The sequence below is a fragment of the Heloderma suspectum genome, chromosome 3 (assembly GCF_057233095.1).
Source record: "Heloderma suspectum isolate Gila_16-S chromosome 3, 16-S_ref, whole genome shotgun sequence".
In the NCBI taxonomy this organism is placed as follows: domain Eukaryota; kingdom Metazoa; phylum Chordata; class Lepidosauria; order Squamata; family Helodermatidae; genus Heloderma; species Heloderma suspectum.
This window is the reverse complement of record NC_139460.1, coordinates 304,909,968-304,926,009: the sequence shown is the minus strand read 5'-3', so window position 1 is coordinate 304,926,009 and position 16,042 is coordinate 304,909,968. Positions and strand designations below refer to the sequence as shown.

The 16,042-nt window shown below is 43.7% G+C and overlaps 1 protein-coding gene across 1 annotated transcript in view; it reads left to right on the top strand.

The window, feature by feature from the left end:
* WDR49 (WD repeat domain 49) overlaps nucleotides 1-16,042 on the top strand; it is a 275,211-nt gene that overhangs the window by 73,175 nt on the left and 185,994 nt on the right. Inside the window, exon 7 of the mRNA XM_084847441.1 lies at nucleotides 6,680-6,916. Coding sequence (XP_084703567.1) covers nucleotides 6,680-6,916 — 237 coding nt within the window. The remainder of the gene's footprint in view (nucleotides 1-6,679; nucleotides 6,917-16,042) is intronic.

The window sequence follows — 16,042 nt, the reverse complement described above, 5'->3', positions numbered from 1 at the left end:
ATGCATATTTAGCAAGAATTATAGAAATACAGCCCCTTCATGGATCACTGCCTTGTTGTGGTGAAGGGGCTTGCGTAACTCAGTGAAGTCATAAGCTATGCCGTGCAGGGCCACCCAAGATGGACAGGTCATGGCAGAGAGTTCTGACAAAATGTGGTCCACTGGAGAAGGAAATGGCAACCCACTCCAGTATTCTTGCCAAGAAAACCCCATGGAACGTATCAAAAGGCTAAAAGAGATGACGCCGGAAGATGAGCCCCTCAGGTCGGAAGGTGTCCAATATACTACTGGGGAAGAGGAGAGGGTATTTCCAAGTAAAGAAAGAGTGAAGTGGCTGGGCCAAAGCCGAAAGGACACTCAGCTGTGGATGTGTCTGGTGGTGAAAAGAAAATCCGATGCTGTAAAGAACAATATTGTTTAGGAACCTGGAATGTCAGATCAATGAATCAAGGTAAGCTGGAGGTGGTCAAACATGAGATGGCAAGATTGAACATCGACATCTTGGGAATCAGCGAACTCAAATGGACAGGCATGGGCGAATTTAATTCAGGTGACCATCATATCTACTATTGTGGGCAAGAATCCCTTAGAAGAAATGGAGTAGCACTCATAGTCAACAAAAGGGTGGGAAAAGCAGTACTGGGGTACAATCTTAAAAATGATAGAATGATCTCAGTACGAATCCAAGGCAAACCATTCAACATCAGAGTAATTCAAGTCTATGCCCCAACCACTGATGCCGAAGAAGCTGAGGTTGATGGGTTCTATGAAGACCTACAACACCTTCTAGAACTAACACCAAAAAAAGATGTCCTCTTCATCATAGGGGATTGGAATGCTAAAGTAGGAAGTCAAGAAATCACTGGGATAACAGGCAGGCATGGCCTTGGTGTACAAAATGAAGCAGGACAAAAGCTAATAGAGTTTTGCCAAGAGAACACGCTGATCATAGCAAACACTCTTTTCCAACAGCACAAGAGACGACTCTACACATGGACATCACCAGATGGTCAGTATCGAAATCAGATTGATTATGTACTTTGCAGCCAAAGATGGAGAAGCTCTATACAGTCAGTCAAAACAAGACCTGGAGCTGACTGTGGCTCAGATCATGAGCTTCTTGTTGCAAAATTTCGGCTTAAATTGAAGAACGTAGGGAAAACCACTAAACCATTCAGGTATGACCTAAATCATATCCCTTATGAATATACAGTGGAGGTGAGGAATAGATTTCAGGGATTAGACCTGATAGACAGAGTGCCTGAGGAACTATGGACGGAGGTCCGTAACATTGTTCAGGAGGCAGCAACTCAATCCATCCCAAAGAAAAAGAAATGCAAGAAAGCAAAGTGGCTGTCTGATGAGGCTTTACAAGTAGCTGAGGAAAGAAGGGAAGTGAAAAGCAAGGGAGAAAGGGGAAGATATACCCAACTGAATGCAGAGTTCCAGAGAATAGCAAGGAGAGACAAGAAGGCCTTCTTAAATGAACAATGCAAAGAAATTGAGGAAAACAACAGAATGGGAAAGACTAGAGATCTCTTCAAGAAAATTGGAGATCTCAAGGGAACGTTTTGTGCAAAGACGGGCATGATCAAGGACAAAGAAGGCAGGGACCTAACAGATGCAGATGAGATTAAGAAGAGGTGGCAAGAATACACAGAAGAACTATACAGGAAAGATCTTAATGTCCCTGATAGCCATGATAGTGCGGTCACTGAACTTGAGCCGGACATCCTTGAGAGTGAAGTCAAGTGGGCCTTAGGAAGCATTACTAACAACAAAGCTAGCGGAGATGACAGTATTCCAGCTGAGCTATTTAAAATCCTAAAAGATGATGCTGTTAAAGTGCTGCATTCAATATGCCAACAAATTTGGAACACTCAACAATGGCCGCAAGACTGGAAAAGGTCAGTTTACATTCCAATTCCAAAGTAGGGCAACGCCAAAGAGTGTTCAAACTACCATACAATTGTGCTCATTTCACATGCCAGCAAGGTGATGCTCAAAATCCTACAAGCTAGGCTTCAGCAGTATGCGAACCGAGAACTACCGGAAGTACAAGCGGGGTTTCGAAGAGGCAGAGGAACTAGAGATCAAATCGCCAACATTCGCTGGATCATGGAGAAAGCAAGAGAATTCCAGAAAAACGTCTATTTCTGCTTCATTGACTACGCTAAAGCCTTTGATTGTGTGGATCACAACAAACTGTGGCAAATTCTGAAAGAGATGGGAGTACCAGACCACCTTACCTGTCTCCTGAGAAACCTGTACGAGGGTCAAGAAGCAACAGTAAGAACCAGACATGGAACAACTGAGTGGTTCAAAATTGGGAAAGGAGTATGACAAGGCTGCATATTGTCACCCTGCTTATTTAACTTATATGCAGAGTACATCATGAGAAACGCCGGGTTGGATGAATCACAGGTCGGAATTAAGATTGCCGGGAGAATTATCAACAACCTCCGATATGCAGACGATACCTCCCTAATGGCAGAAAGCAAAGAGGATCTAAAGAGCCTCTTGTTGAGGGTGAAAGAGGAGAGTGCAAAAGCTGGTTTGAAACTCAACATTAAAAAAACTAAGATCATGGCATCTGGCCCCATCACTTCCTGGCATATACAAGGGGAAGAAATGGAAGCAGTGACAGATTTTACTTTCTTGGGCTCCAAGATCACTGCAGACGGTGACTGTAGCCATGAAATTAAAAGACGCTTGCTCTTTGGGAGGAAAGCTATGGCCAACCTAGACAGCATAGTAAGAAGCAGAGACATCACCTTGCCGACAAAGGTCCGTCTAATCAAAGCTATGGTTTTCCCAGTAGTAATGTATGGCTGTGAGAGCTGGACTATAAGGAAGGCTGAGCACCGAAGAATTGATGCTTTCGAACTGTGGTGCTGGAGAAGACTCTTACAAGTCCCCTGGACTGCAAGGAGGTCCAATCAGTCAATCCTAAAGGAAATCAAGCCTGAGTGCTCATTGGAAGGACAGATCCTGAAGCTGAAGCTCAAATATTCTGGCCACCTAATGCGAAGAGAAAACTCTCTGGAAAAGACCCTGATGCTGGGAAAGACTGAAGGCAAAAGGAGAAGGGGACGGCAGAGGATGAGATGGCTAGATAGCATCACTGATGCAATGAATATGAACTTGAGCACGTTCCGGGAGAGAGCGCAGGACAGGAAGGCCTGGCGTGCTATGGTCCATGGGGTCACGAAGAGTCAGACACGACTGAACGACTGAACAACAACAAATAGAAACACAAGTTCTCTCACCATAGTGGGGAAGACTGTGATCAGGTGACTTGTTTACCTGTTCAGTCTACTGTCTAGGTGCTAGCTATGGGGGGAAAGCTTTGAGCCCCTTGGACAGCCCTTCAGATAGATGATGCCTTCAAAAAGAAGACTGCTGTCTCTAAAGTAGGACCCCTGGACACCCCAGCACCTTCCCTGTTTTCCAGATTGCTCTCCCCATGCCCTACTGTATATGATCCAAGTATCGTTTGGGGGACCCCAGTGCAAACTTTAACATGGGCCCCCTTATACACACACACACATCATAATCACATCCCACCCATACAGTATCTTGAGTCAAGAAAGAAATGTTTCTATTCAAATTCTGAAATCACAGTTCCTACATTTCTGAAATTACACACCATAAGGCACATGGGGGATTTCCTAACATGTGCCTAAACACCCCCTCCTTTTTGCTATTTTTTTCTTTCTTTACAATATTTATATACCACTCTGGCAGTATTGCAACCGAACTCTCCCCACGACCTGAGTTCGATCCCAGAGGAAGCTGGGTCTCGGGTAGCCGGCTCAGGTCGACTCAGCCTTCCATCCTTCTGAGGTCAGTAAAATGAGTACCCAGCTTGCTGGGGGAAAGGTGGTCACGACTGGGGAAGGCAATGGCAAACCACCCGCTACAGTCTGCCATGAAAACACCAGCACAATCAGCGTCCCTCTAGGGGTCAGTAATGACCCGGTTCTTGCACAGGAGGAACCTTTCCTTTTTCCTATAGCTAATAAGATTCCCAAGTAAAAAGAAAGAAAAAAGAAAAGAAAAAAAGAAAAGAAAGAATTACAATATTTAAAATCAAAATTTAATATAATTTCTAGCCTGTAGAAAAACTATGCAAAGGTTTCTGATTATTTTGTAACTTTTTGTTGGTCCTACCAAAGACATTGTCCTGTTGATTTTTCATTAAAAGAAAATTGGACCAGTACAGCTGCAAAGTTTTTAAAAACAGACCAATTCACTTTAAAGCTCTGTTTTCCTGGCCTTTTCCCATTGCAATATCCTGAATTATCTCCCCAAAGTCCATTTCCCTTGCAGGTTCACACTCAAATCAATAGACAAAACACATAGCTAGGTGGTTTAATTGTTCTTGCCCCACAGTAGAATGCTTGCAGATTTTGATGTACCCAGATTTTGATGTTTCATTCAATTTTGATGAAACAAAATTCAAAGTGATCTGGATAGACTGGAGTGCTGGCAGAAAACAACAGAATGACATTTAATAGGGATAAATGCGAAGTTCTGCACCTAGGAAAAAGAAACCAAATGCACAGTTACAAGATGGGGGATACGTGGCTCAACCACACTACAAGCGAGAAGGATCTTGGAATTGTTGTCGATCACAAGCTGAATATGAGCCAACAATGTGATGTGGCTGCAAAAAAGGCAAATGCTATTTTGGGTTGCATTCATAGAAGCATCGCTTCCAAATCCCGGGAAGTACTAGTTCCCCTCTACTCAGCACTGGTTAGGCCTCATCTGGAGTACTGTGTCCAGTTCTGGGCACCACACTTTAAGAAGGATGCAGACAAACTGGAGAGGGTTCAGAGGAGGGCAACAAAGATGATCAGGGGACTGGAAACAAAGCCCTATGAAGAGAGACTGAAAGAACTGGGCATGTTTAGCCTTGAGAAGAGAAGACTGAGGGGAGATATGATAGCACTCTTCAAGTCCTTGAAAGGTTGTCACAGAGAAGAAGGCCAGCATCTCTTCTTGATCATCCCAGAGTGCAGGACACGGAATAATGGGCTCAAGTTACAGGAAGCCAGATTCCGGCTGAACATCAGGAAAAACTTCCTGACTGTAAGAGCAATACGACAATGGAACCAATTACCCGGGGAGGTGGTGGGCTCTCCCACACTGGAGGCCTTCAAGACGAGGCTGGACAGCCATTTGTCAGGGATGCTCTGACTTGGATTCCTGCATTGAGCAGGGGGTTGGACTCGATGGCCTTGTAGGCCCCTTCCAGCCCTACTATTCTGTGATTCTATGATTCTATGATGCGTGCTAGTTTGCTGAAACTTGTTTTCGCTTCTGCCAGTCTTTGACAATGTGCAAAATGTCTGTAGGACCAAGCACACACCACTGAAAATTAGTGTGTGAATTAGACATTTACTCACATATATTTTGGGGTGTAAATCCTATCAGCAGTGGTTGCTCCTACTGGGATTATTGTTGTGTTTTGCCTCAGCCACTAACTGTTCCTCAGTCCTTCCTATGCACAGAGAGCTTTGGCTATTGGGTGATACAGAAATGTAATAAATAAAGAAATAAGGAACTCTGGGATTAGGAGTTCTTGAGAAAGATGATACATAGGGAAGCACAAATCTCCCTGTCTCTCAAATTAGAAGCCCTAGTTTAACTGCACATCAGTTAGGGAGCAATCCTATGGCCGCTAGATGGCCGTAGGATATCTCGTTTTCCAGAAACTGACCTCGGAACCTGTGCTTCGAGGTTGGTTCCTGGAGAATCAACCTTTGCCCCTTCTGCACTGCCTCGCAGGCAGTGCAGAGAAGCCCCATGGTCCGGGCGGTGTTCCAGGGCAGGGAGGGTGGAAATGCCTGTACGACACATCCTACGTGTCGTACGGCAGCCTCCTCCCCTACTCTGCCCTCCCATGGTCTAGCTGAAAATGCAGAGCAGGAGGAGTGTGGAGGGCATGATCCCCTCCGTGCTTCTTCTGCCCTGCATTGGATAAGCGGTCACCTCCTAGTTTGGAGGCGGCAGCCTATTTGCATAGGATCGCACCATTAAACTAGTTAAATACTTGGTCCTAGAGGAGGGCCTGGGACAGCAACTCACTGTTGAGATCGTTGCTTCTTCTGCTCTAACATGGCATTTGATTGGCTCCAGCAAATCTCACAAGAGCTCAAAAATAGGTACATAGTGGGAAATAAGTTTTACAAGCAACCTTAGGTTTCATCTAGTGCAGCAAAATAACTTGAACTGGCTCTGGGATTCTCTACTCTTCTTATGCTCACTGCTCTTGACATGTTCCTTGGCATGGGCTCCGGCATGCAGATCTGTCATCCCCCATGTGGTTTGGGAATCTTTGGGTCTTTTTCCAGTGACATGGTAGTGACCAAAATAAATTCTCCTGTGTATTTCTCATTGCTCAGTCCCTCCTTTGTGCTTGTCTATCTCACTTCCAACTTGAACCAATGGGACGTGATGTAGTCTCCTATGACCACTCTTGTGTGTCAACCTGGGGCATTGTGGGAAATTAAAATGGTGTCCCCTGCCACCTAGTGTAGTGGCTTGATGTGACAATAAGTACAATGAACTAACCCAATGGTTTGATTTTTATGAAGTATCCATTTTTGTACCCTCTAAATAATAAAAAAAAGTTGTAGGTTCTGATTTCTTCCTTTCGCACTGTACTCAGGTATTAAGGATCTGGGACATTCAGCATCAGCTTTGTGTGCAGAGGATTGCTGGTTCCTTCCCCAAAAGCCTAGATTTCCATTCTGTGCTTTACTTTGATGAATCCCGTGGACGCCTTTTCATCTCGTTTAACAACCAATTGACGTTGTTGGAAATGGAGCAGGATTCAGGCAAAAGAAGAGTCATGAGTCACAGGAAAGCAGTGACTTGCATTCTTTACAATTCTGTATTGAAGCAGGTAAAAAGCAGAAAAAAGAGAAAATCTTTCCTGTATTTGTCTGACAAGCAACTTTAATCTCTGATTCATGATTTCTTTAATGTGATTTTTTTCAAGCAAGTAGAACTGAAGCTCAGGAGACTATTAGATTTGGAAAAGAAATTATGTCATGCTGGTGTGCACTAACTGTAAGCTTTCTGTGGCTTTGCCGCAAAGGATTATCGGCAGTCTGGCTTCCCAAGAGATTTATTTCAGTAGTGGATGCCAGTGAATTCAGTATACCTATGTCTATTTAGTTCAAGTCATTCAAAGGCTGTTTTTGCTACTGCAATTACACCAGCATAAAATCTGGGCTCCATGTGTTCATCTGAACAGGTACAGAACCTAGCTCTCCCCATATCTCCCCTAAACATCCTGTGTTTGCTTGTATGCATATATGTATGTTCTGTTCATAGCTTTGGATGAATGCATAGAGGGGTGGCAGAGGGTCAATGGGTGTGACCTTATTCCTCCTAATGATGGGGGAGGAATTTGTTTGGTTTGAATACTACTTAACATTTGAATGTTACTTAATTTTGCACTTTCAAACGAATGTATGAATCAAAACTCAACTATCCTTCATAATTCTCCCTTCTCTGAATTTTGCAATGCCACTCTCCAATTCAAAAATGTGTACAAAAATTTGTATATTTGGGGAAATGAACACAAAAATGCATACAGATTTTCATGTGAACCATTAAAAATAATTTCTCAAAGTTCAAGATGAACTGAATTTAAGATTGGACAAATGAGAAATGGAGAGAAACCAAAGTTTACACATTTGTCCATCCCTAGCTCCCTATTCCATGTATCCATATCCATGATATGTTGTATGAATAAGAACAAGAGGAAATGGTAGACTGTCCAATGAGATCTATAGTGTCACTGTACCTAAAATAGGTATATTGTAGCTGGTCACTGTAGCTAAAATAGGATATTGTAGAGCTGGAAAAAGAGCAGAAAAGGGCAGCCAGAATGATCAGGGTCCTGGAGCAACTCCCCTACAAGGAAAAAAATGCCCCAACAAGGAAAAAATGCCCCTACAAGGAAAATACCCCTACAAGGAAAAAATACTCCTACAAGGAAAAATAATCCTACAAGGAAAATACCCCTACAAGGAAAAAAAAAACCTCTACAAGGAAAAAATACCCTACAAGGAAAAAATACCCCATACAAGGAAAAAAAAACCCTCTACAAGGAAAAAATACCCTACAAGGAAAAAATACCCCATACAAGGAAAAAAAATCCTACAAGGAAAATACCCCTACAAGGAAGAAATAACCCTACAAGGGAAAAAAAAAACCCTCTACAAGGAAAAAAAATCCTACAAGGAAAAAAATCCCCTACATGGAAAAAAAGAATCCCTACAAGGAAAATACCCTTACAAGGAAAGGTTGCAATGTTTTCAGCTATTAAGGCGAGTAAGGGGGGTGGGGGGATGCCAACATGATAGAGGTGTATACAATTATACATGCTGTGGAGAATGTAGATAGAGATATGTTTTCCTCCCTCTTTCATGATGCTAGAACTCATGGTCATCCAACTTGCATACTTATACTGCCGAATTTACTTCTAAGAGATGTAGTGATGGCCCCCAACCTAGACAGCTTTAAAAGGAGATTATATAAATCCATGGAGGAGAAGGCTATCACTGGCTCCTAGTCATGACTTGTTGATTATATCCTATCTTTCCACCCCAAACGGTGCCCAAGATGGCTGTATACTACCTCCAGGGTCAAAGGCAGCAAGCGTCTGAATATCAGTTGCTGGGGATCAGGTGCAGAGAGGACTATTGCCCTTATGTCCTGCTTGTTGGCTTCCCAGACGCATCTGGTTGACCACTACAGGAAACAGGATGCCGGACTAGACAGGCCTTTGGTGTGACCCATCTGAGTTCTTCTTATGTTCTTATGGAATTGTGAAAGGCAGGAAATGGAGTGAGGAGCTACGAATTCACATTTGGGTGAGGGCTAAAATGAGGGGGGGGGATTTTAATGGTATGTTTTTACCACTGCCTTCTGGGTACAGATATACATAGCCATATAGAGAGCTTGAACAGAGAGATACCAAGATGGTTTTAGGGTGTATGTACTGTGTGTTGGGAAATGCAAACAACCAACAAGCTTTTTATTATGTGTGTCTGGTTTGATGAGATGGATGATAAGAATCTGGGCCAAACTAGACATGAATTTAATTGTGTGAATACAAATAATGGGCATTTTTGGACATGTAAATAGCCCCAAGGAAGCTTGAGCAGCCCCAGGAACCATGGGGAGTGTTGAGTTTAACTCTTTCCAGGGCCAGCCCCAGACATTTTGCTGCTTGAGGCAAAGGACAAGATGGTGCCATCTTCTATTCCATGTACAGAAGCCAACTGGACTGGCAGCTGACTCTTACTTTGACACTGGCAACAGGATAGGGCCTCACACCTGAGGACAGCAGGTGGGTTTAGGGAGCAGAATGGCTGGGGGCTCTGGAGGAATGACTAGGGGGCTGCTGCTGCTGCCCCCAGCATCTGCTGCCTGAGCCAACTGCCTCACTCTGCCTACTGACAGGGCCAGTCCTGACTCTTTCACTCCCTGCCCCAGACCTGACGTTTGCCTCTCTGAGGCTGCTATTTTCATTTCAAGGGAAGCTCCTGGTGGAATCATGGGGGCTTCACCTGAAATGCAAATAGCAGCTTGGTGTAAACTGGAAGGCAGGGAGAGAAAAACTTCCCCCATTACCCACCATGCTCCCAATGCTGTGCAGACTCCCTGTGGCTGCTATTTGCATAACAAAAAACCCATGCAGGTTAATTGCACCCACACAATTAACATAATGTCTAGTTTGGCTCCCAGGGTATGGTAGTGGATAGAGACTAAGGCGATCAAATACTTTTTCAGCCATGAACTCAATGGACCTCTCTCTCTCTCTCTCTCTCTGTCTGTCTCTGCCTCCCTCCCTCACGAGGCTGTTGTGAGAATATAATGGGACTTTTTTTCTGTCCAGACATGCATAGGATTGCTCCCTTAGTGTGTGGAGCAGGGCCAAGCAGGACCTCCCTCCACCCACCTGTGCATCCATGTGCAGAGCAGCACATGTGAAAAAGAATGCTTTCAAGGGTAGGCATGGTTGGGCACCTGACAAGGGCCCAGACACCAGTAGGGGCCCACTGACAAGAACACTCAGGAGTTGCTTCTCCTCTTCACCATTGCAACCTGCTCGTTCATCGGCCACTTGCTATGGTCCAGATAAAGGTGGTGGCAAGAAGGAGGAGTAGATGTTTACTTGCTCACTGGTTCTCTGCCTGGCGAGGAAAGACATGGTAGCAATGATGAGAGAGAGGAGGAGGTGCAATAACAGCTGGTGACAATGGCAATGAGAAGGTAGACTCACTGAGGGAGGCAGCCTATTGCAGGTGCCTTATCCAAGGGCCCTCAAAAATCTGGAGTCAGCCCTCCCAGTCTTGTGACACCTCCCAATCATTTCATGGAGCACCTTTATGTGTGTAGGTATGTAGCTGCTCCTTTTCACACATCCTGCCCAATCCATGAATGTTAGAGGCGTGCAGATAGTAGGGTGATATTGTCATTGGGACCAGCATCACCCAATCCCACCTCTGTCCATGCATTTATTGTATGCATGGAGTACAATTACAGCACTAGTTCTCAGCGGTCCAATTTAAACCACCCTACAATAAATTGGTGTTGAACAATTGTTCCCTCCTAACCATGAAGATGCTCCATCTTTCAACTCTGCATCTCTGCATGGTTAACAATAACAACCCTAAGATGATGATGATGATGAAAATGGGATCTCGCTTCCAGTTGCCCCTGAAATCTGTTTTGGAAAACTTCCTTTGAAATAACACACTGAGCCTTTCAAGATTGTTGTAAGATATGCATGAAGTGTAATTAGCTAAGACCCATATTTCTCCTGGCACATTTCCCCAGAAGTGATTCACAATATGGTGGCCCCAGATCACAGTTATATATTTCATAATAAACTGAACCGGTTAAATGCAATGCCACTTGGTATGCAAGTTGGGTGTTGTTTGTCTTCACAGCACTGCGGCCCTTGCGATTGGAGCGCTACCTGCATCTCAATGAACAGCCACACTCCGTAGACAGAGAAAGGCCTCTGTGATTGATTCCCGCCACCCTTTCTCTCTTAGCTGTGCCTAAACAGCATCTTTTAATCTCCAGATTGAGATTCAGCGAAAGCAGACATCATGGCAGTATGCTGGATGATTTGGAGCTGTTTGTAGACTATCGACATTTTCTCTTTTTTCCTTTTCTTTTCTTTTAAAACCACAGTCCTGTAATGTTTTATTCGGTATGTATGAGTCTTTTAGAACACAGCAGAAATCTTCTGGCCAGTCAGATAAAGCAAATAACTAGCCTGAATATTATCACAGGCACATTTATCACTAACTTTAGCTATAGTCATTTGCACAGTTACTTTGGAGTATGTTCTATGAACCCAGTAGGGCACACTTCCAAGTAAATATGCATGCAATCCACCGTTTTCTTGGGGATGATACCTTATTAAAAACAACTGTCTATGATTCTTAACACTTTATTAACTACCTGCTCCAAGAGGAGATAGCAAATCCCCACCACTAACAGTATTCTAGTTTACCTTTTCTCGTGAAAACATGATTAGCAAGGACAAAAGTTCACAAGATTTAGTTTATTATAACGTATTTGTTAGATTTTTATACAGCACTTTCTGTGGGGAGCTCAGGTCACCATATACATTTCTCCCCACCCTATTTTTAGGGATGTATGGATTTTGTTAAATCTGTTCTGTCTGCATTTTGTGGATTGTCAGGTGCCTTTCATTCCATTGTCCACTCTTTGGCAGAATCAGACATTTCTAATTTCCTGAACTTGTGCAAATCCCCCACAAAATCATAGATAGCCTATGAGGGAAATGCACATTTTCTGGTGATTTTTAAAATTGTACATATTTTTCCTAATACTAAAGTTGGGTAAAATTCTGGAACCCCCCCCCAAAAAAAAAAAAAAAAACTGGACTGCAAGTCCACAGAATTTGTGTGACTCAGGAAAAGCTGGTCTGCTACAGAATCTGTGGGTCAGTTTCATAGAAATCTGAACTCATTTGATTCTGTTGCGGATTTCTCCAACATCCCTAACCATTTTAATTTCAAAATGACGCTATGAAATAGAAAAGGCAACTAGCCTAATGACACACAAAGAGTTTCATAGCTTTAGTAAGGACCTGAATCTTGGTCTCCCCAATTCCAGTCCAACATTCTAACCATTACACATCTATCTATCTATCTATCTATCTATCTATCTATCTATCTATCCATCCATCCTTGCGATCTTCAGCCATGCTCACATAAGCAGATACTTCAGATTAGTGAACATTAGATGAATATGTTTTGCCCCCTATATTGTTCTGACTTATGGCTGGTTCCACACTAGGGTGGCCACTTGTGAGTCACTAAAAAAGAGGACAAAAGGGGACACCATTTTGCATAACATTTGAATAGGCTAATTTATATGTATGGATGCAAATCTAGAAATAATTATAATAATTTAAATAGAAATACAGTGTATCTCACCATGGCGTGATTAGGTGGCTTGTGTGGCTGCCTGTTCAGCCTGCTGTCCAGGTGCTCACTGTTGACAGGCAACAGTTCTTATGGTTCTTTATCTGGGACTAGACAAGACAGAACCTTCAGAGCCGCTTGGCCCCACAGAAGACTCTGGCACTACTAAAGACAGTCTGGGTCCTTCAGGGGTGATGCCTTTGGATATGCCTTCTAGAAAGGGGGAGAGCTCAGCTTCTGGGGCAGAAGGGGATGCTGGGCCACTACATAATCCCCAAGAATTCTGGGCACCTTAAAATCCATGTTAGGATGGTGGCCAGGCTCACTTACTGGAGAGGACTCCTCATGAATTGGGCTCTTCTCATGGGGAGGACATCTGACAGGCCTCTAATGTGATGCCGCTGAGCCCTGGGTTGGGCTCTAGCTTGCACTTATAACTTGAGAGTTGCTCAAATAGTGTCTGAACTTCAGCACTAGTCTCTGTATCCTGTTTTCTCCCTGACCTTCCCATGTGTTTGAACCTCTTTGCTACTGATCTTTGGACTTCTACCTGACTCTGGTTTTGGACTGCATTGTTACTGGATTGAACAAGTAACAATGCACCTCAGACCTCACTCTGGAAACCCCCCTATGTGCCTGCTAAAACTGTGCTTGACCATTGGCCTGCTAAATTGACTACTCTATTGTATACATCCCTGTATTGGCTTAGCAAAGAGCCAGGACTCGGTTCAGAGCAGGACAGAGGACTGTCCTCTGTAAAAAGGGACACCTGACTAGCCCATTCCACACACATAATGTCAGCTAAATATTGGGTTCACACTCATTGGGCTTGAGGTGCTGGGAGATGGTATGAAAATTATTTCTGTAGAGTTATATCTGTGGTGGACCCATCTGCACAGGCAAGCCATCAGTGGATGTTGCTGTTGTCAAGGAGTAAATGTGACTGAACCGGAGAATACGTGCCTTGTTACAGACCAAGAACAGTTTTTCCTGAACAGTTTGTGTGACTGTCAGCAGAGTAGAAACTGCTCCATCCTTTCATCATGACAGGCCTCTGGACTTAGCCAGGACTCATGCACAGAGGGGGAGGAATCCATATCTTTTGTATCCCAAGCCAAGGAGCAAGATGTGTTCCATGAACTTCGATGGCCTTGAACAGCTGGAACCACTGAGATCCCTGAAGTCGAAATCCCAACTGCTCCTTTAAGGATTTCCACTCCTCAGCTTGGGGCAGGAGGTGAAGCCTGGACCATAGAAGAAGGTGTGATCTGACCATGGTCCTGAAAGAGTCTTGCTTGACAATGTTGCTTCTCCAGACCATGGATCCCTGTTTATATCCTGTCTCTTGGCAAGGAGGTGTATTTGAAGTCTTTATAGGCATTGCCCTCCAGGTCTGTGTCCAACCCTCCTTGATTCTGATTCTTCCCAGCTCCCTAGACTGCTGACTGGATCTCCTGTATCCCTAACTGTCCATGAGCTATGTCTGCCACCAAACTGCATAACCATTCAGATTCCGACTAATAGGTGCCTATGGTTCCCTTAAATCTCTGTAGTGGGGGAAGAATTTTGGCCTCAAGATTCATTTCATGCACCCTCATTTTTTGCCCACCTGTTGCAGTGCATTTAAACCTTTGAATGTCAACTGGGGAAGGTAAGTTACACTAATGAACAAAAGCACCACTTTGGACATGTTGCCGGACACATGGACACCTTCCCTTAAAATACTACAGCTCCAGCCTGGAACAGAGAGCTTGAACTGAATAGTAAAAACTACCAAGAGTGTTGTGGCACCTTAAAGACTAACACAATTATCATGGCATAAGTCAACCTTCCCCAGCATGGTGCCCCCCAGATGTTTTGGACTACAACTCCCAGCATTCCTGACCATTAGTCTTGCTGGTTGGGGCTGATGGGAGGTAAAGTCCTAAATATCTGGAGGGCACCAGGTTTGTGAAGGTTGGTATAAGCTTTTGTAGATTGCCATGGGCGCTAAGGATGGATGAATCTGTCAATTTCTCTTTCTCTCAGTTTCTTGTTTTTCCAATATTCAGTTCAATTTGTCTCAAACTTTGAGAATTTCTCTGATCTTAAGTTCAGTTCATCCCAAACACTGAGAATTTTTTTAAAGGTGTCATAATCATAAACATTTCTGTGCACTTTTCTCCTAATGCATGTTTTTTATATTTTTTTGCCCAATAGACATTTTGGCATGCATTTTAGAACCTTATTTTCCTTAATATATGCAGTTGTGTAACCAATTTTTTTTAAATTGGGAACTCCATTGCAAAATTTGGAGAAGTGCAAATTTCAAAGGACATCCAAGTTTCAGTTTGCACAGGGGTCCAAAAGTGCAAAACCAGGTAAGTTCACATTAAAATGTGAACTGAACAAATTTCTCCCCTATCCCTAGTGGGCACTGTGTCCAGAACTAGACAGTCAAGTATGTTGGTACTTGTATTGGTCAGAAGAACATGCTAGAGTACATTTTGCTGTTGTTCTGCATCCATTTTGGCTTGATCCCTTTTCAGGAATAACCCATCACATCCTGCTCCTGATGGAGATAAGCCCCTCCCCCATTCATGTGCTACTGGGTAGGTGTTAAAATGCTAACTCGGGTCTTGTAAAATGCTAACTCAGGTCTCTTTCTCCACTTTGCTTTGACTGCTCCCACAATAGTTTTTTGGTTTACTTATATCTCAGGAGAGTTCAGCCATCTGGCATTTCTCTTACTGTTGTGCAGTGCAGCTGCACGATCAAAACAAATCCCAACAAAAATGCCCTGTTGCTTTGTTTCCACAACAGTTGTGCCGTTGTTTCTGTGGAGGGGAATAAAACTGGCTGTTCTCTCTGTACTTTGTCTTCCCATTAAAACAAACAACCCTGGGAGGCCACTCCACAGTGAAAGATGTGATTGATTTTATATATCAATGAAAACATCTGCGCATATGCACCACAGTGCAAGCAGTTAATACAATCTGCCACTGGTTGGTTTCACTGTGAAACTAAAGGAGACAGAAGGACCCAAATGTGAGAGTTAATGTGGTTGTTACCCAGAGGTACCTCAAGGGAGACCTCAGTGAAAAAAATCAATAGGAGGAGACAGAGTTTGTTAGATGAAAGCCTTGTGCTGGGAACAGGGAGGAAAAGATCACAACAGGTCAAAGCAGAGGAGGGACTGTGCAAGGAATCATTAAGATGCTTCACCTGAACTGTACACAGTAAGAGCACTTTCCCCTTTGGAGAGTGACTGAAAATTGCTGCATCCCATGCCCTTATGTTAGCTACTGCAGAGACAAAGGGCCTTTCTAGATACTCTGATTTTCTCAGGAGGCATGCAGAAGGGTGACTGGACCAAAATGGCTCTACTAAGCATGTGGAGGAATTGCTGTTTTACTTCCTTTCAATTTTACCCTGCGCTTCCTCCAAGGAAGGTGGTACAAGGTTGTCTCCGCCTATATTTGTCCTGACAATGATGTTGTTGTGAGCTAAGTTAGGTTGAAAGAGTGGGTCACCCAGTGAGCTTTGTGGCTAAGGGGGGATTTGAA